Here is a 26,783-nt window from a genome sequence, read left to right on the forward strand (position 1 = left end):
ATTGATTGAACAAAGGCCAGGAGATGACTGATGTTCTAGCCTTCCTTAAAATAACAATAACATTCGATGTATATACTGCCCTTCAGGACAACTTAAGGCCCATTCACAGCTGTTTACAAAGTGTGTTATTATCCCCATAATGATCACCCTGTGAGGTGCATCTGACAAAGGGAGCTGTGGCTCTCGAAAGCTTATGCTACAATAAAGTTGGTTAGTCTTAAAGTTGCTACTGGACTCTTTACTATTTTGCAACTACAGACTAACACAGCTAACTCCTCTGGACCTGTGAGGTGGGTGGGACTGAGAGCTCTAGAGAGCTGTGACTGACTCAAGGTCACCCAGCTGGCTTCAGTTGGAGGAGTAGGGAATCAAACCCCACTCTCCAGATTAGAGTCCTGCCACTCTTAACCACTACACCAAACTGATTACTTTTTCAGAGAACTCTGCATTGTAAGGCAGATTCCTTGATGGTCACAGAAAGTCAGTTATTTCCCAGCAAACTCTGATCTTTAAAACGGGCTGAATTTTGTTGACCCTCAGGAAGCTAAATAATAGAACTATTGCCAAGGGAGTGTTCAGGGCCTCAGGGGAGCCTGCCTCAGCAAGCCAGCTTTTCTGTTCCTGCGGCCTTACCTTAATGTCTTCATTTAATATCAAACATAGTCTCTCTCTACGCAATCCCAAACAGTATATGATCTGAGAAGTCATGGAGGTGACCAGAAAACATGACTCCTGCCCAGGGTTACTTTCAAAGTTACAGCTGGGCACACACATACTAGTTGGGGTAAGAAACACACACTTGAGAATCACACAGAGAAAATCTTTTAGCAAAGTCTGGTTGAGGAAGTAAGTAAAATTGAAGGTATGACATTGAGTCATTCCTGTGGCAGTACTTTTTGGGAACAATGGGAGGATCTGAATTGGGGATCTCATGCTGGCACAGAGTACTTAATAGCCAGATTACATTAACGGTCAGTGATTGCATACCTGGTAATAGATAATAAGAGAGAGCAGCCTTTCTCTTCCAGCCTGGTGGGGCTTGATTTCTTTAATCCTGCTTTGCACCTTGCCCTTCCCAGTTTCTCCTGCAAAAAGTTTTTTCTTCAAAAGTTGTCACTGCTGTAAGATGAGCCAGTTTGGCATAGTAGTTAAGAGCGGCGGAACTCTAATCTGGAGAGCCTGGTTTCATTCCCCACTCCTCTGCTTGAAGCCAGCTGGGTGACCTTGGGACAGTCACAGCTCTTCCAGAGCTCCCTCAGCCCCACCTACCTCACAGGGTGATTGTTGTGGGGATAATAATACCTGCTCTGAGTGAGTGTTGAGTTGTCCTAAAGGGCGGCATATAAATCAAATGTTGTTGTTGTGGCTGTTGCTGGCATTATAGTTGTAAGAGCCATCTTGAGGCACACAAGTTGTGTGTCTGCTCCCTGTGTTCTATACCTGACTCTCGAGGACTGAAGCTTGCTCAGTGTTCCACATGTAGCATATACATTCAGACCAGGAGTAGGGGGTGTGCAAGTAAAAATGGGGGGTAGGACTGGCTGTTAAAGAACCACATTGTAGTGTACTCTTTGGATAATGAAAAATATCCAAATTATACAGAGTGAGGAAAGTTTGAGTCAGGATTATGCAAAATGTATATGAATTCTGATGCTCCAGATAGGCACCATATATTAGTGATGAGAAAAATTTCATAAATGAAGGAGATTCATGTCTGCTATGGTAACTATGATAAATCACTGCCAAATGTCATAGTTTAAGTTGATGGAAATAGAGATCTAACTGCAGAATCCAAAGAAGAAAGGAATTAATCTGCCTTGCATTTATAAGCTACTACAATAATAAACACAGGACAGTAGCTTTATCTTTATTAGACTGAATTGTCATACAATAATGAGGACCAGACAAAACAGTATTCAGTATAGTAGTTTCATTAAAGCAGCAGAAAAAAAGTTATTTCTACACTTGCCATTGATAATAAATTTTATTCACTGGCTAGCCTGGAGATCACAGTTGGACACTAATATCAAGTGAAACAGAAATTGCTACAAATTTATCACCTGCTGAAGGTTTCCCATTACACATGATGGACAGATGAGGATGGATACCTACAAGTAATTTTTCTTTCCCCACAAGCATTGAAGCACATTCACTATAGTACATGAATGCTTAAAAAAATGTCAACTGAAAAAAAAATAGAAACCTAGGAATATTGTTGAAGGCTTTCACAGCTGGAGAACAGTGGTAGATTTTCCGGGCTGTATGGCCGTGGTCTTGTCATTCCTGATGTTTCGCCAGCAGCTGTGACTGGCATCTTCAGAGGTGTAGCACCAAAAGACAGAGATCTCTCAATGTCAATGTGTGGACATGTTAACAGGTAATTTATAGGTGGGTTTGGGCTGAGTCATCCTGTAAGAGTTTCCCAGGATGTGGAATGCTAATGGGGGAAGCTTCACTGTATCCTGAGGAGGTTCTTTTGCATATGGATTGATGGTTGATATGCTAATCTTATCTGCAGGGCTATTGTAAGATGTAGAGTATTTTGTTAGTCTGGTGTTTTTCAGGATTGGAAACCATGCCCTATTCATTCTTAAACTTCTTTCCTGTTGAAATTGTGTTTATACTTATGAATTTCAATGGCTTCCCTGTGTAATCTGACAAAGTAGTTGGATGTGTTGTCCCGATGTAAACTTGTCCACACAGCGTAGCATCCAGATAAGAATAAAAGAACATGAAAGACACTGCAGACATGGCCAACCTGAAAAACCAGCAGTGGCTGAACATAGCCTAACTCAAACAGGACACAGTATCTTATTCCAGGACACTAAAATACCGGACAACACATCCAACTACTTTGTCAGATTGCACAGGGAAGCCATTGAAATTCATAAGCATAAGCACAATCAGTAAACTCATTATAGTGTGCAGTATACTCTGCCCATCTTTTTCTGCTAGTGACTGCACATTTTGTCCATATGGTCAACTGTCCTTTGACAAAAGGTGTGGAAGCAAGGAGACCAACTTAGAGTATCCAGATGCTCCTCCTTGCTTTAACTTACTCCTACCTTGGGGTTGAACTCTTTGGTCAGTAAACAGTCCAAAGTAATGATTTTTCCTTGAACAGATTAATATGTATTCTAGATAGATTTTGTCCCTATACATGTACTTGTTCTGGTCTAGATCAGATATTACATTTCCAGGTTGGTCTTAAACGTTCCCATTTAATTTAACAGTATCTCAACACCACTTTAAGATGTCACATTCTGTAAGCAGCAAGAGTGGGCAAGAAGTTAGCCAGAGGGGGTATGTGAGGATATAGTGAACCTGCACAAAGCTTGGGCAGGAGTCCTGCTGTGTTACCCTTACTGTCATGGAGAGCCAGTTTGGTGTAGTAGTTAAGAGCGTGGGACTCTAATCTGGAGAACCAGGTTTGATTGTCACCAGCTGGGTGACCTTGGGTCAGTCACAGCTTCTAGGAACTCTCTCAGCCCCACCCACCTCACTGGGTGATTATTGTTGTGGGGATAATAATAACATACTTTATAAACTGCTCTGAGTGAGTGTTAAGTTGTCCTGAAGGGCGGTATATAAATTGAATGTTGTTGTGTTCTACCCCTGATGGAAGACACAAAGCACGCTAGATCTGGGAGACAGCCCAGATAAATATACAGACTCTTTTGACCAAGCTTTACACGACAGCTCATGTTCAGTTCAGCTTCATCCTCCCTTCCCCTTGTTATTGTGGGTGGTGCTGTGGTGCCAGGCTGATGAAAATTGAATGATGGTAAGGAGAGGTCAGAGACTCCATATTTCACTCTGTTCCAAGGTAAGCATTTTGGTTCTGGTGCAGTGATTTTAGCAATGGAAACTAACTGTACAGCTAAAGACTAACAGTGCAATCCAAAGCACAGTTCAGCGGACTTAGAAAGGTGTAACTCTGTTTGGGGACTGCACTGTAAATAGGGTACAGAATAAGATGTGCTAGCGTAAGTGACAGATAAAAACCAGAATTCAGCATACAACCTAGACTATTGTTACTGTTGCATTTATTATGCATTGCAGTACTGAGGCTGCTACTGGAGAGTATGGGAGGAAGAACAATGCTTCCTTTCATTCTGAGAGATTAGTGGCCGATGTTCTCGTTTCCAGCAGGTTTTGCCATCAGCACCTAGTTGCACCATTCCACTGGCAACTAGCTGCAGAGCAACAGGAAATGCTCGATCTTCTGCTTCTTTGATCTTCTCTGACAGGGTCTCCTCTGTGTCCTCTGCTTCCACGGAGGCAGATTCTTGTACAATTACTGCTTCAAGACTAGTGTTCTCCTGTGTGTGAGAGAGAAATTCTTGAAGTGATGGAGGGTGAACCATGTGACAAGCAACATAGAAACAGAAAGGACTTGAGGGGCTGCAGAGGGGCTAGAATTGGGCCAGGAAAGGATTAGCAGAGAAGGGCAGGAGGATGGTTCCAAAGAACTGCAACGGTGTCTGAGAACATAGTACAGCTAGGCTAAGAGGCAGGATAGCAACTGATGGGTTTGCTTAAGAAAGAGGTTAAATAAATCACAGATTAATATTGTGACGACAGCTAAGAAACTTCAATGGACTGAGGAGGAGAGCAAGCAAGGATATCTTGCCAGGGTCAGGGAGCTCTCTTAGCAAGAAGGCTGCTTTGCACAAAATGAGGCCCAGGCATTGCAATATTCCATGGCCTAACTTCTGCCAAAACTTTCTAATTCATGAATGCAACTACTATATACAGCAGCCTCTTAAGATATGCAGTTTGTGCACAGAATCAATGCATCTGTGCATATTCAGCACAGTTTTTGCCTATACAGAAAAATACTTACAAGTACAAAATGCACTGTGCAGCCAACAACTTTGTCTGCAGCTGGAAGTGCCTGTTTGTAGGTATTGCTGCCTTTGGTTAATGATGAAAGCGATGGATATGTGCTCAAAATTTTCCCTGCAATAAATAAAATCCATGTTTATTTATTTATTTATTTATTTATTTATTTTATTGTTAGATATTTATCCTATCCTCTTCACAAGCAGGCTAAGGGCGGGTTACAACCAAAATAAACAACAGAAATGCAAAAGGACATGGGCATACACATAGAAACCTATGGCATATTATGCAGATCATGGGTTGAAAAATCAATATATGAACTCAGACTGGACATTCATAGGTTTTAGAAGGCACGGTCATATAGACATTGCTGGCTAGTCGAGTTATAATCCCTTCTGGGTACTTACTACAATAATGATCCATGCCGGTTACTTACCATTCCATTTTTTAAGAAAATTGTTACTCAGCACTCTCACAAATCCAGCCAGACAGATCAACTCAATGGAGAACTCTTCAAGGACTGTATCAATTGTGCCATCATATTCTGATCGGCTTCCATACAGTTTGTGGTCAATTACCTACAAAATTAAGGCAAATCTTGAAACATAAAAAAAACACTCCCCTTTCAAACCACAAGCAACCAAACTAACAGAATGGATAAAAAATGAAAGGAACCATTTGATAAAGAATAAAAGGAAAACATATTTTTGTTGGCGAATCTGTATTTAAATTATGTGAAGCTCTTCCAGCAGTCAGATATAGAAATTTGAAGCCATTTCCAGATTATTATTTGTTTCTGTCACAGAAGTAGCAAGAGGTCAACTCCTAGGGACTCCAGGGCATGTGTCTCAGGGCCCAGAATTGCACTAAGTTTATGCATTCTATAGGCCTCCCTCCTAGAGACATGCAGCCTGTCATAATGATGGCAATACTAGTAATATTTAATTAGGATCCTCTGTTATTCCTGTTGGTACCAGAGCCAATCAGATCCTCCATGACAGGTGAAACCAGCTGAAGATGGTCTAGTGTAAAGGTGACAGTTGTTAATTAACAGACATCATGTTTAGATCATAACTAAACAGGTATAACAATATTAAAGCAATGAAAGGGAAATATTTCAAGTGAAAGCTTTTGGGGGGTTTCAGGCTTTTGGGGGGGGAGTTCTCTTAACAGCACAGGGACTGTTTTTTTAAATAAGTGAAGTAAACAGAATGCTCCTCTTACTCGAGTAGGGATGCCAGCCCGGCTTGCAGTCTTCAGTTCTTCCACTCCAGATCTGTTGGCAATTACCAGCACGACCTGTGCACAGCTTGCGGACTCTTTTGTGTATGAGAGAAGCGCTGCAAGGCTTGTACCTCCATTTAAAAAAAAAAATCAACACAGTGAGTTTTTATTACACACAGAGGATTTGTATCGAGTGGTATAGAAAATAACAAGCTTATAGCATATGCTTAAAATAGCCACGAATACTAGCTAACCTCACCTCCCTTGTCAACTTTTTAATATTTGATTTGCTGTACTTCTATTGTATTCACATAACTTGGCTCCATAATCCATGCCAGTGATACATTGTTGAGATTGTCAGTGCTAAACATGATCTCACAGTGGATTTGAATAGCAGTGTGTAGTAAATAAAATTTAAAGATAGGTGTCTGAGTGGGGCTGAAGACCCATTGTGAGATGTAGATGTTACTGTACTGATGGGTAACAGCGAATACAGAGTGATTAAGTTCTGCATTCATGTCAATAGAAAGTTGCTCCCAAAGTCCAAAACAATCACATTTGATTTCAAAAGAGAAAACTTTAGAAAAATGAGGGGGCTAGCCAAAAGAAGTTAAAAGAGAGTATCAAAAAATAAATCCCTCCAGGATGCTTAGAAGCTATTTAAAACCACATTAATTGAGTAGTTCAGGTCAAGAAATGAACCACCAATTGTAAGAGTATATGTGTATTTAACAAGCCATGTCAAGGCAGCCATTAAAGGCAGAATAGCTTCCTTTAAAGGAGGAAGGTTTGGTGAACAGAATGAAACACATGTTCTGGCCAAAAAATGTAAGTTTACAATAAATTTGCAATAAGGTAAGCAAAAGAGAATTTGAAGAGCAGAATACTCAGATCATAGAGCAATTAGTACTTTCCACCCCAGAAATTGTATTAGTACGTAATAAAGTTGCAGGTTTACCTGTTCCAGAGAGGAGAACAGCTACTTTTACTTTTCTTTTTGTATGGATGGCCTGGAACAGACTATCCCCATCAGAAACACTCTGCGGAAATGGGGATCTATTTTGTAGCAGCACTTCAAGAAGATTCCTGATTTCTACATGGGGATACCCTTTAGAGGAATGAAAGGTGGTTAGATTAACATGTTTAAAATATAGCAGGGGTAAAATCAGAACTGTTGAAGGGACAGGTTTGTTTATAACTTCTAATGAAAGCCTGAGGACGACTCCCTGACACCCTTTTCTCAAGCAAGTATGCTAAATGCTGCTATACCAGAAAAACACTAACAGCAAATAACTCCTAAAGTTTATTGTCTTGTATCTACACTTCCCTAAAGATCTGTTCTTACTTTGCTTAGATATAATACCCAGATTGAAAATAAGCTCTCATTGTGAATAGTACATACACACATTTACTTCCCTGCTTATCTTGATGAAATATATTAAAGCAAAAAGCAGAAATTGTTTCCCTCAAAAGCACACATGCTTTTCTCCATAGCCACAAGCAGGCTCTCTCAGAGGTCCAGGGAGCTGCAGGCCAGTTCCAGCTTCTGAGTCCCATATTTATAATAAAAATTTAAAAATGATGACAATTAAAAAATGATGGCATGTGTCAGGCTTTGAATGACAGGATATGGCAAACAGATCCCTGTTACCATTGCAACAAGAAGTCCAGGCTCTTGGTTAAATGGTTTTATTCAGAAATCAAATCATTTCCATATATATGTCCATAGGATTACTCAGAAGCAAGGTAAGCATCTAAGCAGTGATAGCAAGATTGACAGGAATAGTGACATGTGGGAAAACCTTTCCTCTTAACATACATGTTTGCTCCTTCCCCTCCCAACAGTAAACAGGACTTTTGGCACGGACTTAGTGTGAGAACGTCTCATATATTTGTACTATCAAGTTGAGTCACTGAGAAAGCAAGACATAGCAACGCAAGGGGGTGAGCAGCATACAAGGTCATGAGCACTGAAAGTTTCTACAGTCCATTAGATAAGCACCTGCAATAAGCCTGTGAAAGAAACAGTTATGGCATTGGCAATATGACATCAAAGTACAGCATGAAACATTGATTCAGAACAACAGATCAGAGACAGCATTAGCATTAGCATGGATGGGGCTCAGACATGACAACATGATACGCATAAAAACAAGTTGTGAAACATCAAATGCTGAAAAGTTAACGAGTCTAAATTTGAGGACCTATGAGAGCTTCAAGCCTAAGCCAAATTACCCTCTTCTCCACCCCTGGAATGGCTCTTGGACACTTATGTGGACAGAAAGGTGTGTGTTTTTGCAGGCATAGCCCTCACTGGTACCATTTTCCTTGTCTCAGCCCACTAGCCACCATCCCTCCCCCTCCTCATACTAGAGGTCTTTTAAAACTTTTATTTAAACATACAGAATTGGAAGATTACCATAGCATTATAATATTATTACTATAGCATTATAATGTTATAATGATCCATCACCATGATCTACTAATTCCCAACTTTAATTTAAAATAAGGTATTTGGCCCTTTTGATTATAAGGGTAAAGATACAGCTTGCATCTTTTCCCTTGAAATTCCACAACAAAAATTGTTAGAACTTTAAAAAAAAAAAAACTGGGAACTACCTAGATTACATTAGTGGCTGAAGGACACTGAGATGAGGAAAGGAAAGCATGAGGACAACTACTGTATGAATGATCCACTGCCACTGCTAATTCCTCTGCATTTGCAGCAGTAACAAGAGCTACACAGAGAATCATCTTAGTATGGAATCTTACCAAGATGCTCCAAGAGGCAGAAGATGAAGAAGATGATAAACTAGCACCAGAGCCACAATACAATGGGCTCTAGCTGCGGGGCCTTGGGAGGCCTGCACCACTGGGCTGGGCTGCACCTGGGCCCCCAGGCTGCGCTGGGCATGGGCCAGAGTGCACCCAGGCCACCAGGCCATGCCACAGCTGGGCCAGGCTGCTGGGCCAAGCCGATGGGTCCGGTCTTGCCAGGAGGGCCACTGCGCCTTCGCACTGCCTCTGCAGCCCCTCAGAAGCCTGGCACAGGTGCACCCACAGGCCCCTCACTATACCTGCACCAGGATAAAAGATGAGTCCTCGCCAATATGGCTTGCCTTTTATATAGTAGGATATATACGCATGCTGCCTTCCTGGACAGATTAGTGCCACACTCAGAACAGTGAACAAAGTCAGTGTTGTTATTATCCCCACAATACAGCTGGGAAGCTGGGGCTGAGAGTGGCTTACCCAAGGGCACCTTCATGTTCATGGCAGTAGTGGGAGTGGAACTAGCAGAGTGTTGATTAACTTCCCAGCCACTTAACCACCATGCTACAGCAGCTCTGTAGCCCCAGCAGCTTCAGAACTCTAGATGGTTGTTGCCACTTGAATTACAATGAGAGATCTTTGTGAAGAAGAAACTGCCTGGTCCTGCATATGGCAAACTGCAAGATCAACCAAGATGAAAACACAACAGGAAGTTCTGAATCTAATGTGGGAATAGGCGCAATTTCATCTTGAGCCATAATGGTCGTTGGGTGAGCAAAGATTCATACTTCCCTAGCAGCAGTTTAATCTAAGCTTGCATTCCCCTTAGCAATCAAGCTGAGCACTTGAAGAATACATGTTCTGGACAGACATGGGCACGAACAGAAAAAAACCCAAACATGGTGTTCGTTGTTCGTTGCCATCCACAAATGAACATTGACAAACATGACCTGTTCACGAACATGTTCGTTGTTCGTGGGGGCCAGCAGGCTCTCCTCCATCCATCAAAATCCCTACCACACCACTCCCAGAAACCCTACCTGAGCAGGCAGCAGGAAAGGTACCAGTAATAAATAATAGCTTGGCCTAGAGCCTGGCAGCAGCCCTGGAACTTGAAGAGGTAGATCCCTATCCCACCACACACAAAGAAAATTCAAGCTCCAATGCACTCTCCCTGTCTCTCTCTCAAAATGCCAACAGCAACTGTCTCCCCCTCACTGTCTGCAAAACCAGAGCTGGGAGCCCCCCTTCCCCCTGCTCTTTGCTTCCTTGTAACAAATTTGGAGCTCCACGCTTGAAAGGAAGACCTGCCTATCAAGCTAAATTGGGCTTAGATTGGGGTTTCCAGGGCAACAGCAGGAGTTCAGACAGAGTTCAGGCAGTCCCTGCTTACGGTTGCCAAGGGAATTGATTGCAGGTGCCAGATTGTCTGGCTTGATGAACAGCAACGAATAGCAACGAGAGGCTTGCAACAACCACCTGTTCGTTTAGAATGGGGCCTCAGGAACAGCTTGTTCGCGAACAGCTGATTGGGCTGTTCGTGGATTTTTTTAGTTCGTATTGCTGTTCGTGCCCATCTCTAGTTCTGGAATGCCCTGGAATCTTTACAAGTGCTATGGATTTCCCCTCAGTAAGTTATTCTCATTTCTGCTTAGGAAATGCAGTAACCTGCAAGACGGCGAACTACTTTCCCAATCAGCCATGCATCCTCATATTTTTTAACATCCTTCAAAACCTTCCTGGCCAGCTCCTTCTGTACCACCAACACAGCACCAATTCCACAGTTGAGTGTTTGAGCCATCTCCCTTTCTGAAAGGCCTCCCTCTTTTTGCAGCCAAGAAAAGATTCCAGGAATTTTCCAGTTACGTGCATCTGAAAATAATTGAATTTGGAGAGGTCAGTTCTATGCTTCTGCGGCCAATGTAGTTCAGACACAGCCTTCTTCCTACAAGATCCATGGCATGGGCTCATTCTTTCAGTATCACCACTTGTGAGCAATACTGGATACAATCCAGAAAAAAATAAGTCACATTATAGAGACAGACACCCAAGTACATGAGTAAAAGTAGGGGCCTCCTCTTATAAGAGTGTTCTGGTCTTTCTTCCCCTTCTATCTGAAGAAGAGAGCTCTGTCTCATAAAAGCTCATACAGGACTAGAGGTTGTTAGTCTTTAAGGTGCCACTGGACTTCTGTTTTTTTTTTTTTTGCTACAATAGACTAATTACCTCAGTGGTCTTTCCTGTGGAAATGGGTGATAAAACTGAGAAGTCCTGTCTTTAGAAATGGAAAGTAAAACTCTGCAAGAGGAGAAAAAAAATTTCCTTTTCACTGGGAATGCTCTGATCTTTTATACACTGCTCCTCTAACCTGTTTAAAATCTTACAAAGCAGGTGATGAGTGATGGTTAGGTTTGCTGATATATTATGGAATTAAAAAGGAGGTCATGCCCTTGACACCCTTTCAGTAGACACTGCTGATTTTATGTATATTATTTTATCCTGTTTTAAATTTGCATGATTTTACTGTTGTGACTTGCCCTGAGCCTGTTCATGGGGAGGGTAGGATATAAATATAATAAAATAATAAATAAATGATATCATAACTAAAAATAGTTGCTAACCAGCAGGTATATCAGCTCCAATGCATTACTCTCCTCAAATCTTGATAATCAGCGTTCACAATTATATTATTAATTTCTGGCTACAAAAAAATCAAGATTGTGACTTCTGGTGGGACCCATGGCAGCTAACTCCTACTCACACATCTCCTCTGATGCTTGCACTCACACCCTTCCACTCCCTGCTTGTGAGTGCTTTGTCACCTCTGCTCCCAGCTGCACAAGCTGCCTAGTGCTGTTAAAGAAGGTCATGTGGGTAGTGCATAAAGGATCAGCATTCCTGGTGGCCATGGCAAGTGGCACTCCTATCTGCACCCACCACCAAGGGGGAAAAGATATGTGGGCAGCTATGAATGTAGGTGATGGGATAGCTTGTGAGTGGGCAAAGGAAGGACACACAGGCAGGTGGGGGCATGTGGGTGGGAGGGTGAAGAAGGGGAACCTAGAAGTGAGTATAGGGGGCCCCTGAGGACACTCTGCCCAGGCATCCCCCAAACCTGGAACCAGCTGTGCTGTAATTATACATAATATTTTTTCTACTTACCTAGAATTGCACTAAATTGTGCAGGAAGGATTTGGGGAAATCTTCCCAGCAATCCTCCTTCAGCAATATGGATGAAGGCGTTTACATTTCCAGAACGAAGTACAGGCAACAGGGCTTTGCTATAGATTTTGGATGGGGTTAGCAACTGTTCTCCTGTAAATGTATGAGTAAATTAACGTAAATAGAAGATAAAATCATTACTAGAACTTTTCAGCAAGTAGGCTAAGTTTCCTTCCTTGACCCAAAATGTCTTCTCTTTCTGTAAGAGACAACATAGACGATACTAAGTAAATACTAAAGACATTTTAGAATATATTTGACTGAAATTAAAATAAACACATAGCAAGGTCAAGAAATGGGCCATACATTTAAAACCAGACAGACATAAACAGTAAAATGAAGTTTTAATTTTGAAAATTTTCTCATTAGTATTCCGTTCCATGAAAGTACGAAAAAGGCAGAGGTTGATATACCTAAAGCCTGGGCACCGCAGCCATTAGAAACTGGAGAGAAATAGTGTAGAGAGGATGTTAAAATGATTTTCCTCACAAGGTTGAATCCTTGGGTATGAAGACCAGAAGAAGCTATTCCAATTAGGACATCTCCATCAACAATTCGCTCCTTCTGAGGAAGCTTCATTCCTCGTTCCACAGCTCCAACTGCAAAACCAACAAGGCTGTACTCTCCAGGTGGACACAAGCCAACCATTTCATTGGTGTCTCTTCCTGTGAAAGAGAGAAAAGGCAACAACCTTTTGTAAATATTATCCATAATTTATTCCTAAGAATGAATACCATTTAATTCAAAGGTCATTTAGGGTGGGTAGTCATGTTGGTCTGCAGTAGAACAGCAAGATTCAGATCCAGTAGCACCTTAAAGACCAACAAGAATTTCCAGGGTATAAGAAAATTTAATTCAAAGGATCTTTCTTCCAGATGAATATGCTTAAAGGTGCTAAGATTAATTCTTTTGTTCAATTACAAAAACAGGTATCACCCACATACCTTAAAATACGAAATTTGAAAGTGATTCCCAATATCTGATCTTATAGAAACTCAAGGAAGTTGATTATAAATGACAGCAGGAGGACACCTTAGAAGGACAGGCCTAAGTGATCAGTAATGGTCAGGTACCCCCCAAGGGGCTGCTGAGATGTGCATATACAACAACTAGCAGTAGGGTTGCCACAGGGCTGCCAACCTCCTGCTTTATGGACTCAGCATGCCTTGGACATTTGGAGGCGCTGCATGTCTCTCTGTGTGTATATAACTCTCGTGATAGTTAGCTGCTTCTCTTTGTCTAAGGCAGGAATGCCTCCTGACTCCTCCTCTGTCTCTGTGTCTCATGGGAGATTCATATTCTTGCCTCATGGCCTTCCAAAGGGAAAGGACGTATTTTGCAGAGCTCCTGCCATGAAGGACTTGTCCACAGACCCACTTGCAGCCTTGCTGCTGGACTATTTGGCAGTGGTGTAACACAAAAGTGTTTCTTTCCCTCCTTGCTCCTCCAATTCGCTGAGCAGAAGAGATGAGACAGACAAGGACTGTTGTAAAGGTGACAAAGTATATTTGCAAATGGGGTACACAGCTACAAGGTGAGTTCTGGGCGTACCACCAGAACAAAGGATTACATGCTATTTTAAAGGCACATTACATCATACTGGAGAAACAAAAGTCACATTCAAGGCAAAGCATCTGACCTCTTTCACACCTTTGGATTGGCTGTTGCCCATTTCTCAAACTTAGTCTTGCGACAGCATCTGCAGTTCTATCCCTGTTCATACCTCCTTCTTATCAGTTTCCCCTTATATGGTCATTTCACATTTCCTTCAGACTCCATAACCCATCAATTGTGCTGCACATATCCTCTTCCAGGGGGAGGGAGACCCTTACTCTTTTCTTATCTCTGTTTCTGCAGATGTGTCTAAAGAATGTCTATGCCTCCTATGTTTCCTAGGCAGTAGGAGGAGAATGGAGGCCAAAAGTTCTCCTTTCCGGCCTGCAGCCTCAAGTTTTTAGCCTTCCCAAACAGGGAGAGAAAGGCCAAGGCAGAACATTTACTTTAAAACATGCACAAAGAATATATTTCATGTCTCTTTTTCTATACTAGTGTGATTACATTGTGATTACATTGTAATACAAAAGTTACTACTAAAATTTGCTAATCACACAGAGGTATTTATAGGGAAAGTAAGCCTTTAGACTAGGACTCTCTCTTTCTACTCCAAGATATCACCATGAATGGAATCCACCTCAATAAACTGGTAAGTTCTATCTTTCTACAATTTGATTACTGCACATAGGGGAAATCCTTCTAACTAAGTAACTCTGCAACCAAATGAAATATAACTACTTTTAATACTTCTGGAAGCAGGGAATCCCGTCCCCAACTCCTGCTCTCCTCCCTGTATTCACCTGGCCGGCAGGGGGAAGGTATCTGGGGGGCAGGCATGTATGCAAAGCAACAGCATGATTCTACATTGTGCCAGGAAATGATGTCATGATGAGGAAACTACAGTTGGCCTCAGGGGGTAATTTGCTAAAAAAATTTCTCCAAACACTAATCTAGGTGGCAGTTTTAGCAAATTCTGCCCTCTGCCCCTTGCCGTAGGAGGACCTGGCAACCCTAGGTTGCCAACTCCAGACTGGGAAATTCCTGGAGAATTGGGGGATGGTCCTGGTGAAGGGGAAAATTTGTCTCCAAATTTTACCTAGAATCTATGGTGTACCATAAAGTTTGCTTACTGACATTTTTTCCAGGGAAACTGATCCCTATAGTCTGGAGATCAGTTGTGATTCTGGGTGAACTCTAGGCCCCACCTGGAGGCTGGCAACCCTATCTAAGCAGACTTAGACATGCAGACTTGGACATCCTCCAATTCAGATCCATGAGACACATGCAGAAATCAACAAGATCCCCTCAGCTACCCTTTATTTTCTCAGGTTAGTCCTGGAATGTGCAGTGCCACAACTAAAGGATACAGCAACCAGGACACAAAGAAATAGCTTTCAACTCCATAAAGAAAACAAGTGATCATACCTAGTCTGGTACAACCTGCCAGTACACATGCTTCAGCTATTCCATCTGTGATGGTCTGAGCCACTTCACCATCAAGTTTCCCGCAGATGCAATAGTCAAGGAAGAAGAGGGGTTCAGCTCCTTGGCACAGGAGATCATTTACACACATGGCCACCAAGTCCTGGCCAACCTTGTCATGCTTATTGCACAACTGGGCCACCTTTAAACAAAAGAATCAAACTATTTATATTTCAGTGCTTGTTAAAATTTATTTACTACGAACACAAGGTTTTACAGTTTTTAACAATGTCTTGTTGAAATAGGTTACAACATGGATAATTTTCTAATAAAAGTATGTTATTCCCTAGTGGATCCCTGCAACCATATGTCAATTTAGTCATTGTAACAATTGTCCAGATTAAAAATAAAATAAAATTCTAGAATTATTCTAAAACTGGTGGTGGATCCCTTCTTCCAATATGCTAAATGAATTTTTTTCCAGTACAAATCACCTTGCAGGGCAGTCCCCAGTGTGTGTGTGCTTTCAGTTACTTACTGTGCAGATGATATAAACCTACTAGTGACCAAGCCCGTTTTTAAAAAATGGGCTGTACAAATGGCTCCTGTGCACCACAGCAGGCTGATTACAGACCATTTGACGTTGAATCAGGCCCATTTGGGGCCAAAATCAGGCCACTTCGGAGCACAGGAACGCTGCTGGGGTGGCATGCTGGGCCCTGTAGTGCTCTTGTGCTCCACAGTGGGCTGATTTCGGGCCCAAACAGGCCCGATTCAGCCTCAAACAGGCCAAAATCGGCCCACTGCAGAATGCAGGAGCACTCCAAGGCCCATCGCACCACCATGGCCTGCTCAGGGCCACTGCTGTGCTGGGCCTTCTTGGGCCTCCAGAGGCCCTGAGGAGGCAGCAGGAAGGCAAAAACCATGTTTCTGCTGATTCGATTCTTATACTCACAGAGTATGCCTGCACGGGGATAAAAAATGAGTTGTCAGCAACACGGTTTGCCTTTTATGTCTTACGATAGGATTCTCAGGGATACCACACTTGGAAGCACTTAGTGCAAAAAACAGATTTTGGTCTCAACCCCAGAGTGTGTCACTTTGCAGAGCACAGCCTCCAGAGTCTGGGGATATATGATTTGGAGTGCAGCTGCTGCTAGTTACTTACTCTTCAATTTTCTGGGGAAGGGATCCCTGCTGTGGAACATTCAGTGCTAAAACCAGGCTTTTGATCAAGGTACAGCTTATGTTCCCTCCCCTTTCATGACAGAGTTGCCAGAGACTGGGGATACATGATCTGGAGTGATGCAAAGTTTACTTTGGAGTGCAGAGGTATTTTAAGTATCATTAATGTTTGTGGTTGGATTGGAAATAAAGAACTAAGAACAAGGAACCAACTTCAGCCTTGTAGCTGCAATTTATTTGTTTATACATTATTTATAGTTCTCCTTTCTAGCCATCCTCCCTCCTTCTGGTTTTGCAATCCAAGGCAAGCAACAAAATAAAAGACATTGATTCTTAATAGGTATCCATGCATGGCAGATAAACTACATTCAGTGTGATGTAGTTGTCTACAAGTTGTCTAGGCCAGGTCTAAAAGAACTGCATGTTATGGATCTGCAAATATATAGAGGTATGAAATATTTGTTAGCACAAACCACTTGTGAATTCATGAAAGGCTGTTCTACCATGATTTTGCCAAAAAAGATTTGTTTGTTTGTTTATAGTCCGCCTTTCTCACAGACTCTAGGCAGATTACACAGTGTGAGATTAGTACAGCCAATATCAAGAACATTTCCATAAACAGTGCCATAGGGTAAATAGATACACAAGTTCACAAAGATACAGCATTAGCAGGAATCCAATACAACATAGTGGTGAAGTCTATGCTTCCTAACTCATTAGCGGATCATCGGAGATCCTAAAAGATATGAACAGACCTTGACTACCTTCAGTTTTGTTCCAATGCCTTTTGTTTGCGATACCAAAATTGGATCACTATATCCAGATGTTCTCAAATCGAACAGACCAGGACTACCCCCTTGCTGCTTAGAGCTGCCTGCAAAGCACATAGATGTCAATAGCATTGCTAGTAAAATCTGGAAATCTTATCAGCATTTTACCTCACAAAAACTTCAAGCCTGTAACTCAAGTGGGATGAAGAATGGGATTCAAGAGGAAGATTTTGTAATGCATGTACTTGGATGAAATGTTATTCTTCTGAGTTCTCAAACAACAGAGGAACAAATGATTCAAAAAGCATATGCACCATATCTTATCACTTAATAATAACAACTTGTCAATAAATATATGAGCTGCATCTTCTGAAAACTGTTTTTTTGAAGTGACAAGAGGCAATCTGTGTCTTCCACTTTTCATGCTGAAATCTGTCAGCTCTTTCATAAATAGAAGTCACCCTTTAATGTAGCTGCTGTTTAATGGTGAACGTGCATGGTTGAATTTATCCTTTCAGCTAAGACATTCAAACTTTTGTCCATGTAACATACTCCAACAGTTGCTGCAGATACTTTACTGTGCAATTCACATCATTCATTGATACAGTGCAGTTGGCAACCTAGGCTTGCCAACTTCAGGTTGGGTAATTCCTAGAGATTTCAAGGTGGAGCCTGGAAGGGACAGGGTTTGGGGAGGGACTTCAGCAGTGTATAATGCCATAGAGTCCACACTCCAAAGCAGCCATTTTCTCCAGGGGACCTGGTCTCTGTAGTCTGAAGGTCAGTTGTAATTTCAGGAGATCTCCAGGCTCAAACTGGGCCCTCCACAAACTAGTAGGAGGGTAGTAAAGTAGCATCAATTGCAGGGGAAAATGTGATGAGTGTTGGAGCTTGCTGGCTGGTATGTGTGTGAGAGAAAAAATAACAATCTTACACTTAGGTTTAGAAAAGAAACTAGAGTTCTTTATTATAGGAACACCATAGTCTGATAGGAAAGAGGAGATATAGATTCCTATCTATCTATCTAGTCTAAGGATGTGAATGGATTGAAAGACAAGTCCTGCATCTATGGTACAAGATGGAGAGGAGAGATAGTTGTGTTACAAAGAGAGGAAGAGAAGGATATCTGGAGGAGGGAGTCCTTAGATTAGCAATCTGCACATAGTTCAGAGCAGTAAAGAGTAAACAAATGCTCTGACTTCTCTATCTTTCTAACTTTCTGGTTTGTCCCCCTCTGAAACCTGAGGAAAGGGACAGCATTGACCTTCCTTTTCTAACAGCAACCCTAAGCCAACCTGAACCAATTTGTGTGATTGTGGCGGCTGAAAAATATATTGCCAGTGCTTCAAAAATTGCTGCCAAGATGCTGCAATTATATCAATGCCCAGAGCCACATACAACATATGTGATGACTGAGTCTTTGAAAACTGTGGCGCTGCATCAGACAGGAAAGACTTTGACTGCAATATGCCAAACTGTAATATGTTGTTTCTACAGGGAAACTGTTATAGTGACACAGCCCACCATTTTGCTGTAACCCTGCATAGGCTAGAAACGTCATTGGATTACATTGTGAAATCTCATGACTGAGTGATATAATTCCTTAAAAAGTCAATTCCTTTTTAAAATACTTGAGTTTATCCACAGAAAATGTGATGCCTTGTTTCTACTTTAAAATCTTGTCATACACAGTACCAGGAAAAAGCAGCAGACCCTGCTATGGTTGCAAGAGGAAAGCTGAGTAGCCAGTTTCAAATTCACCCAAATTTGCAATCTGATATCTCAGTCCAACAGCTGTTTGTTGTATTCTGTTGTGCTATTACAATATGTGCAGTTAGAACAAAAGAGGTATATTGCCATTTCTACAGAAAAGCTTTGCCTGCACAGGCTTCTGGCTGTGTCAGTATAAAGCAAGACAGCTGCAAGCCCCATAGGTGTACAGAAATAGTTTCTACAAACTTTTGTGATATAGCAAAGGGGTATTGACTAATCTATTTCATCCTTACCTGATTTGGAGCCACTTGCAGATAATAGCTTAGGTGGATGAAACAAAACACTGTAATCTATAGAATCTGCAAATTTCTCTTCATATGATGAGCTCCTGAAATAGAAACGAACCATTGTTGCCATGTGGACAATTTCCTCCTAATATGAAAGCACTCCGAAAACTCAGGGCAAAATCATAAATGCTGGGTTAGCACAAGTCATCTGCCAGTGCCTTTGTTTACATACACAGACTGTGTGAAGAATCTCATAGCCCGGTAACCAACATCTTTCCTGTATATTGCACCCGGAAAATAAATGGCTGCTAGCCCTTTGTAGGCAGCTTCCAGTGCTGATATGAGATCACTCTTAACAGCAGTTACTGTAAGGACTCTGCTTCCATTAATCACCACTTTATTATCTTTTATGGTGGTAGCTCCATGGAAGACCTCCAGGCCTAGCTCTTTTGCTTGCAGGAGTCCTATAAATATCAAAGAAAAAAGGCTCTATTTTAGAGAAAATTGTATAGATGCAGGCAGTTGTGTTGCTAATTCCTATATTTCCTGATCACTGGGTCTTTCTACTAGGAAAACAGGGCTTTGCATTTTATCCTGAATTCTCTTGTTGAAAGTCTTGACAAAAAGAGAACTATATAGTAAGTCATTTATCCCCAACATGATGCCAGCAAGTATTATGGCACCCCAGTGTGTTTCCTGGAGCTTACTTCCCTTTTCTTCAAAACTAAGAGCCAATATTTTGGGTCTTCAAGGAGCATCCTTTTGGAAACAGGAGAATGCTTGGCTTGGAACCTCCCAATATTTTGTGACTGACCCTACTACCCCATGGCAGCCAATTTAGTACATAACTAAAAAGTAGAGGTAAGAAAGGTATTTTTCCATGAGAAATAAGAGTTACCATCATTAGTCATCACATGAGAGTACTACCTGTCCTGTAATAGCATTGGTAATAATTTTAAAAATTACCAGTGATTTCCTTGCCTTCACTATAACATTCTGGATAGCCTTCACTTGCCATGACAACTGATACAGCGGTATAATCCTCTGACCAAACCAATGTGGAATCATGGAGCCTTCCATTAATGGTGTCTTGTATTACTTCGTAAAGATCACTTTTAAGAAGTGGAAGCACTACCTGCAAGTGGACAGAATTAAGTCTCTCATATATTTTTGTGATTAAAGTGGGAATTCAGAGGAATTAATAGATTGTGACAATAGATTATTATAATTTGACTGTGCTGTAGCAGTCTAGCAATTGCTGATTCAAAAACACAGAAGTCCAGAAAAGCCCTACAGTGGCAGCCAGGAAAATGGTAGTTGCAGGGATTAAGGCAAAGAAAAGATGCAAGATCTTCAGAAATGTGAGCCATCTGGTCCAGATGACTACCTAGCATGCCTGAACTGTTTTCTCTCCAGAAAGATCATAATCAAGCCAGGTTTGAGAAACAATGCACCAAGGCAGCAGGGAAAGTCTGTAAAGTGCAGAAGGAGAGGACAATACCATGTGGAGGCTTCTCTTCCCTCCCAAAAAGAACCTGCTCCAATTTGAAAGTCAAGCTACAGCCAGAGTTAAACTGACATTGCTGGCTCTATGGTGACCAACAGAGAAACTGAGGATGCGTAAAATGTATTACTATTACTATACTATGCATACATTTTTAATCTTGCAAGGTGCTCGGAATAGTGCACATGGTTCTCATTTCCCAATTTCATTCTCACACCAACCCTATCAGGTAGGTTTGTCTGAGAAATATTGACGGCAGGCTCAAGTTAACAAAGTTGGTAATCCTAGACATTTCCCTAGAAGTAAGCCCTGCTGAATAACATTGGACTTATTGCTGAGTATACCTAGTGAGGATTTTTCCTTAAATGAATTTGCCACACAGTTTTAAATACACATTAGACATTTTAATAGGTATATTTAGGAACAGTACTATTAGTTTAATGTTTTTTGTTTGTTTTTTAAATTTTTATTGGTGAGTACATAAATTTTACATAAATTCCCCATATTACCTAAATTATAACAACCCCCACCCTTTCCCCCCCTCCTTATTGACTTCCAACAGCTTTCCAACCCTTCACCCATCTTATCATTTAAATTATTTTTAACTATATTCTTCTAAATCTTATATATATTGTATCCCTTATTCTAAGCATGTTCAAATTATTCTGTATCTCAGATTCTCTAATATATCCATTCTATTCCTAACTGTTTAACCTATCTGTTTTAATACAATCTTCTTAATAATAGTGTTAGCTTAGATTAATTAATGACTAAATTTCCCCATTAATGGTAAAGTTACTTCTCTCTCCCCTTTATAAAATCACAAATTAATAATTCTCAAACTGCCACAGTCCTCCTTTCACATCCCATTTTTTTCCTAAATATTGTTTCAGTTTCCCCCAGTCTGCAAAATATTCTCCTGGATCCAGATCTTTCAGTTTTCTTGTCATTTTGTCCATTTCTGCCATATACAACAATTTGTAAATCCAATCTTCTATAGTTGGTATTTCTTGCACTTTCCATTTCTGCGCATACAAAAGTCTTGCTGCTGTAGTCATGTAAAATAGCAATGTTCTATACTGCATTGGAACATCTTCCATTCCCAAGTTCAGTAGCAGCAATTCTGGGTTCTTATTTATTTGGGTTTGCAAAACCTCATTAATTATTTCTATTATATCTCCCCAGTATAGCTTAGCTACCTCACAAGTCCACCACATATGATACAATGATCCTTCATGCTTTTTACATTTCCAGCATTTGTCTGACATCTTTGTATTTCCAAGCGCATGTACTATTAGTTTAATGTTTTATTGATTAAAATTAACTTATATGTTGTTGCAATTCGTGGCACTACACTAATTCTCTGAAATCTTGAGGAGAACAACAATAACAACATTCAATTTACATATTTCCCTTCAAGAGAACTTAACGCCCACTCAGAGCAGTTTACAAAGTATGTTATTATTACCCTCACAACAATCACCTTGTGAGATGGGTGGGGCTGAGAAAGCTCCAAAAAGCTGTGAGTGACCCAAGATCACCCAGCTGGCTTCAAGAGGAGGACTGGGGAATCAAACCCGGTTCTCCAGATTAGAGTTCTGCCACTCTTAACCACTATATCAAACAAGCAATTGGAAGCAAAGAAATTAGTGGGGGACATACTGGTTAAGTGCAGGTAGAAGGGAGAAATGAAGTCTAAGGAGTAAGAATGAAAAAGGCTTTACCATTTTAAAAAGTTAACACTTCAGAATTTGTTACTGTATTATCTGTTACAATTTGTCGAGATGACTGGGTAGCTGGGGCAAAGAATTATGTACGTATGTTGACTTACTGATTCAAGCTAGTTGCTCATAATGCTAAAACAGATGTATTAGTGGAAACATTCTGTGTTATTTTTTCCTAATAATGTTTATTTTAAAAGCAATTTTAGTCTAGAGTATTTGCTGACCTCCTGTTTCAGTTTTCCACCCGCTAAGAATACAGTTGGAAGAGATTTGTCCTCAAACTGAGACTTCACTATAAATTTAAGTGAAGCTGAAACTGCATACTCAGAGATGAATACTTTTAAAGAAAAACTCTGTGCGGGGACAGTAGAGAAGGAAGGTAACAAAACACAAAGTGGCAGAATGAAGTGCTGTTAGCCTTTTTCAACACAGTGCAGTTTTTAAAAGTGACAGAGTTGTAGCAGAGGAAAGAAAGCAGAGATAGTTGGGCAGTTGTCAGTGAAACACCCAACTGGATCCACTACCTGAGCCAAATACATAATAGTAGAGTGCTCTTGATCATTTCTTCATGTGTGTTGGTAGTGGTAGGGGCACCTCAACTCATTCTGCCATGGCTGAGTGGGAATTTGAAGTTGGATCTCCCAGTCCAAGTTCGCTAAAGTAAAAGGTTACAGAAATAGGGTCAAAATCCTAAATGCAGCTTTTCAGCAACATGCACTGAAAAGAGAAATAACGGCTCCCAGACTCACCTGGGGGCCTGAGTTGCGGGCGATGCGGGGGGAGGCGAGCAGGGAAGTGGCATGGTGGCCGCCATGTTGTGGAGGGGCGGGGAGTGTCCAGGGGCCAGGTAACTCCGCCCAGGCACATCCGGCGCGGGCCCCTGGTCCAATAGCTGATCCCCGCCCCTCAGCACTTGGCCTGTGGCGGCATCCCGCCTAGCCCTCCCTTTTGTCACAACTTTGGACTGAGCAGGCTGCGGATTGGGGCATTGGGCACCGATCTGTTTTGGGGGAAACAGGGCCCTCAGGCTCAGTTTCCCTATTATGGGGATCCCCATAAGGGGTCTGGGGAGTGAGGAATGGTAGGTGCATGCCCAGACGGGGGCTGTCAGTCCGCCTCACTCCCAGGTGACAGGGGTGATCCACACAGGGGTGTACACCCACCTGGCATCCCACTGACTGTCATCTCATGGTCCCCCCCCCCTCAGCAGGGGTCTGAGGGGGCGTGCAGTTCATCAGCTTGGCAGGCGGGTCAGCCGATGCTCGGATCTGTGCTCTATGCGCGCCTTTGCTCCCTGAGCTGTAATCTCAATAAAGTTGTGGCCTCTTTACCTCCAGCACTGTGTCTGTGTGTTTCTTGTTGCCGTGCCCCCTCCCGCTCTCCTCCCCCCATTTAGCACTCGCCTGCAATAATAACCAGTGCAAAGAAACAGAAGACAACAATAAAAAAGGAAGAACAAGAGATCTGTTCCAAAAGATCTGAGAAATCAAAGGGAAATTCAAGCCATGGCTTGGGATGCTGAAGGATCAACACAGAAATACAGTATCTGATCCGGACAAAATAAATACACTGAAGAACTATACAAAAGATGTGGAAGGATGAGACATACCTTCAATGAAGAATCTTTTGATGAAGAACTTAATCTTAGAAAGTGAAGTAAATGCTGCACTCAAAGCAATTGGGAGAAACAAAGCACCTGGAGTAGATGGAATACCAATAGAGCTATTTCAAGCTACATAAATGGAGTCCATCAGAATAGTAACAAGTCAGTCAGTCAAGCAAGCATATATAAAATATAAAATTTTAAATACAGAGACTCCATACAAAATGAGATTAAAATACAGATAGGAGCAGGGCAACAGTGCAGCAAAACCAGTACAGAATATTACTTGTCGTGGCGTATAGCCATGGCACTGTAGAGAAACTTTGCTACTATTTCAGTTATTTCCCCATCTGGGTTGTCAAGCAGGAACTGAACCTTAAAATCATCAGAAAACTCTGAAAGTTGGGCTAATATAGGCTGTAGAAGATCCCGGCGTGGTGCCAGATAAAAAGGGCACTGGAGAAGAACATGGGAAACAGTTTCAACACAGTCCATCAAACAAGGACAACACCTGCTATAATAAGGAATCCCATGAAATCTGCCAGATAAAATGGCTGAAGGAAGAACATTAAATCTGGCCAGAGAAAAGGCTCTACATAAATTGGAAGCCAGGAATTGGTAAAGGTATACTGCTGGGAAACTTACATTAGGGATAATCCCCAAGTTTAGGGGAGAGCAAGTTCTATTAGCAGAACTATAGAGAGTTTGTAACTCTAATGCCCAAAGACTGGATTTTATTTTTGAGAAGGCCTCAGACTCAGATAGCAGGGATAAAGATTCTATAGATAAGTTCAAGGAACTTATTTTAGCTTCAATACAGGCTGACCAACTAGAGTTATCAAATTCAGATAATAAATGGTATGTATAACTGGGGAGATCAGAATTAAAATGGAGTTTCAACCAATATTTAATAGCGTGAAGCCATGCCTTGGTGGCCAACAAATTCTGACCGCACTCTAAGCATAAGGCAGCAAATGGAACACACATGGGAACTCCCATGATCTTACGCAGAAAGTTAGATAGAACACGTTCAACTGAATTGTTAATAGCATCAATACAGAGCGGGGCCCCGTCCAATAACTGAGCTCCAATTTTAGCATTGAAGGCTTTAAGAGCAGCAGGCACATATTGGTTACCTCGATCAGAAAAATAAAAGCGAGATATGGCTGCAGCATTAACTTTGGCTGTATTAATAGCCATCCTACGGTGGAAGGTCCAAGTAGCATTGGATTGGAAATAGACACCCTGGTATTTAAAATGCTTAACTTGTTCAAGTCTATTACCATTGACAATTCAGTTATGCAGTTTCCGGGAATTGGGAAGAACCAACACCTTAGATTTTTCATAGTTCAACTCCAGTCTGTTGGTCACACAGTATTCAAGGCAACGGTTCAATAAACAATTCAATCCAACGCATACAATAACAAAGGGATAGAAATGGAGCCAAGTCTAGGACTGTGACCATCAACCACTGACAAGTAACAAGAATCTGTCAACAAATATGGAAAAAAAACAATGGCCCATGGACTGGAAACACTGTCTACATTCCATTTCCCAAAAAAAAAGAGATGCCATAGAGTGCATCAACTATTGGATTATCGCATTAATTTCCAATGCAAGCAAAGTGCTGCTCAAAATTCTACAGCAAAGACTCTTATTATTTATGTAACAAGAAATGCCAGATGTTCTAAATGGATTCAGAAAAGGAAGAGGTACTAGAGATCACATTGCAAATTTACAATGGCTGATGGAACATACCAGAGAATTTCAGAAGAAAATCACCCTGTGTTTTGTAGATTACAGCAAAGCTTTTGACTATGTGGATCATGAAAAGGTATGGAGAGTCTTAAAAGAAATGGGGAGCCACGACATCTGATTGTTTTGATGCACAACCTGTACTCTGGACAAGAGGCTACTGTCAGAACAATATGGGGAAACAGAATGGTTTCCTGTATTGTCGAAGGCTTTCACGGCCGGAGAACGATGGTTGTTGGGGGTTTTCCGGGCTGTATTGCCGTGGTCTTGGCATTGTAGTTCCTGACGTTTCGCCAGCAGCTGTGGCTGGCATCTTCAGAGGTGTAGCACCAAAAGACAGAGATCTCTCAGTGTCACAGTGTGGAAAAGATGTAGGTCATTTGTATCTACTCAGGAGGGGTGGGGTTGAGCTGAGTCATTCTGTAAGAGTTTTCCAGGGTGTGGAATGCTAATGGCGGGAGGCTTCACTGAATCCTGAGGAGGTTCTTTTGCATATGGATTGGTGCTTGATGTGCTAATCTTCTCTGCAGGGCTATTGTCGGGTGTGGAGTGTTTTGTTGGCCTGGTGTTTTTCAGAACTGGAGCCCATGCTCTGTTCATTCTTAAGGTTTCTTCTTTCCTGTTGAAGTTTTGCTTATGCTTGTGAATTTCAATGGCTTCCCTGTGCAGTCTGACAAAGTAGTTGGAAGTGTTGTCCAGTATTTTGGTGTCCTGGAATAAGATACTGTGCCCTGTTTGAGTTAGGCTATGTTCAGCCACTGCTGATTTTTCAGGCTGTCCAAGTCTGCAGTGTCTTTCATGTTCTTTTATTCTTGTCTGGATGCTACGCTTTGTGGTCCCGATGTAAACTTGTCCACAGCTGCAGGGTATACGGTATACTCCTGCAGAGGTGAGGGGGTCTCTGCTGTCTTTTGCTGATCGTAGCATCTGTTGTATTTTTCGGGTTGGTCTGAATACTGCTTGAAGGTTATGCTTTTCCATAAGCTTTCCCATCTGATCAGTAATTCCTTTGATATATGGCAAAAACACTTTTCCTGTAGGTGACTGTTTTTCCTTGGATGTTTGATTCATCCTGGGTTTGATTGCTCTTCGGATTTCATTTCTGGAGTAGCCATTTGCCTGAAGTGCGTGGTTTAGATGATTAATTTCCTCATTGAGAAAGCGCGGCTCACATATCCGTCTTGCACGATCCACTAATGTTTT

General features: G+C 41.6%; 1 protein-coding gene across 1 annotated transcript in view; it reads right to left on the reverse strand.

Annotated features, from left to right (window-relative positions):
• Positions 1–4,031: 4,031 nt before the first annotated feature.
• LOC129326119 (trifunctional purine biosynthetic protein adenosine-3-like) overlaps positions 4,032–26,783 on the reverse strand; it is a 40,559-nt gene continuing 17,807 nt past the window's right edge. The window contains exons 9-21 of the mRNA XM_054974263.1: positions 19,961–20,129; positions 19,223–19,458; positions 19,001–19,076; positions 16,989–17,098; positions 15,043–15,241; positions 12,477–12,728; positions 12,004–12,156; positions 10,510–10,713; positions 7,028–7,177; positions 6,070–6,164; positions 5,282–5,423; positions 4,847–4,962; positions 4,032–4,322 (exon numbers count right to left, since the gene is read on the reverse strand). Coding sequence (XP_054830238.1) covers positions 4,074–4,322; positions 4,847–4,962; positions 5,282–5,423; positions 6,070–6,164; positions 7,028–7,177; positions 10,510–10,713; positions 12,004–12,156; positions 12,477–12,728; positions 15,043–15,241; positions 16,989–17,098; positions 19,001–19,076; positions 19,223–19,458; positions 19,961–20,129 — 2,151 coding nt within the window. The 3' untranslated portion in view covers positions 4,032–4,073. The remainder of the gene's footprint in view (positions 4,323–4,846; positions 4,963–5,281; positions 5,424–6,069; positions 6,165–7,027; positions 7,178–10,509; positions 10,714–12,003; positions 12,157–12,476; positions 12,729–15,042; positions 15,242–16,988; positions 17,099–19,000; positions 19,077–19,222; positions 19,459–19,960; positions 20,130–26,783) is intronic.

This window comes from Eublepharis macularius, chromosome 3, assembly GCF_028583425.1.
Source record: "Eublepharis macularius isolate TG4126 chromosome 3, MPM_Emac_v1.0, whole genome shotgun sequence".
Taxonomy (NCBI): Eukaryota; Metazoa; Chordata; class Lepidosauria; order Squamata; family Eublepharidae; genus Eublepharis; species Eublepharis macularius.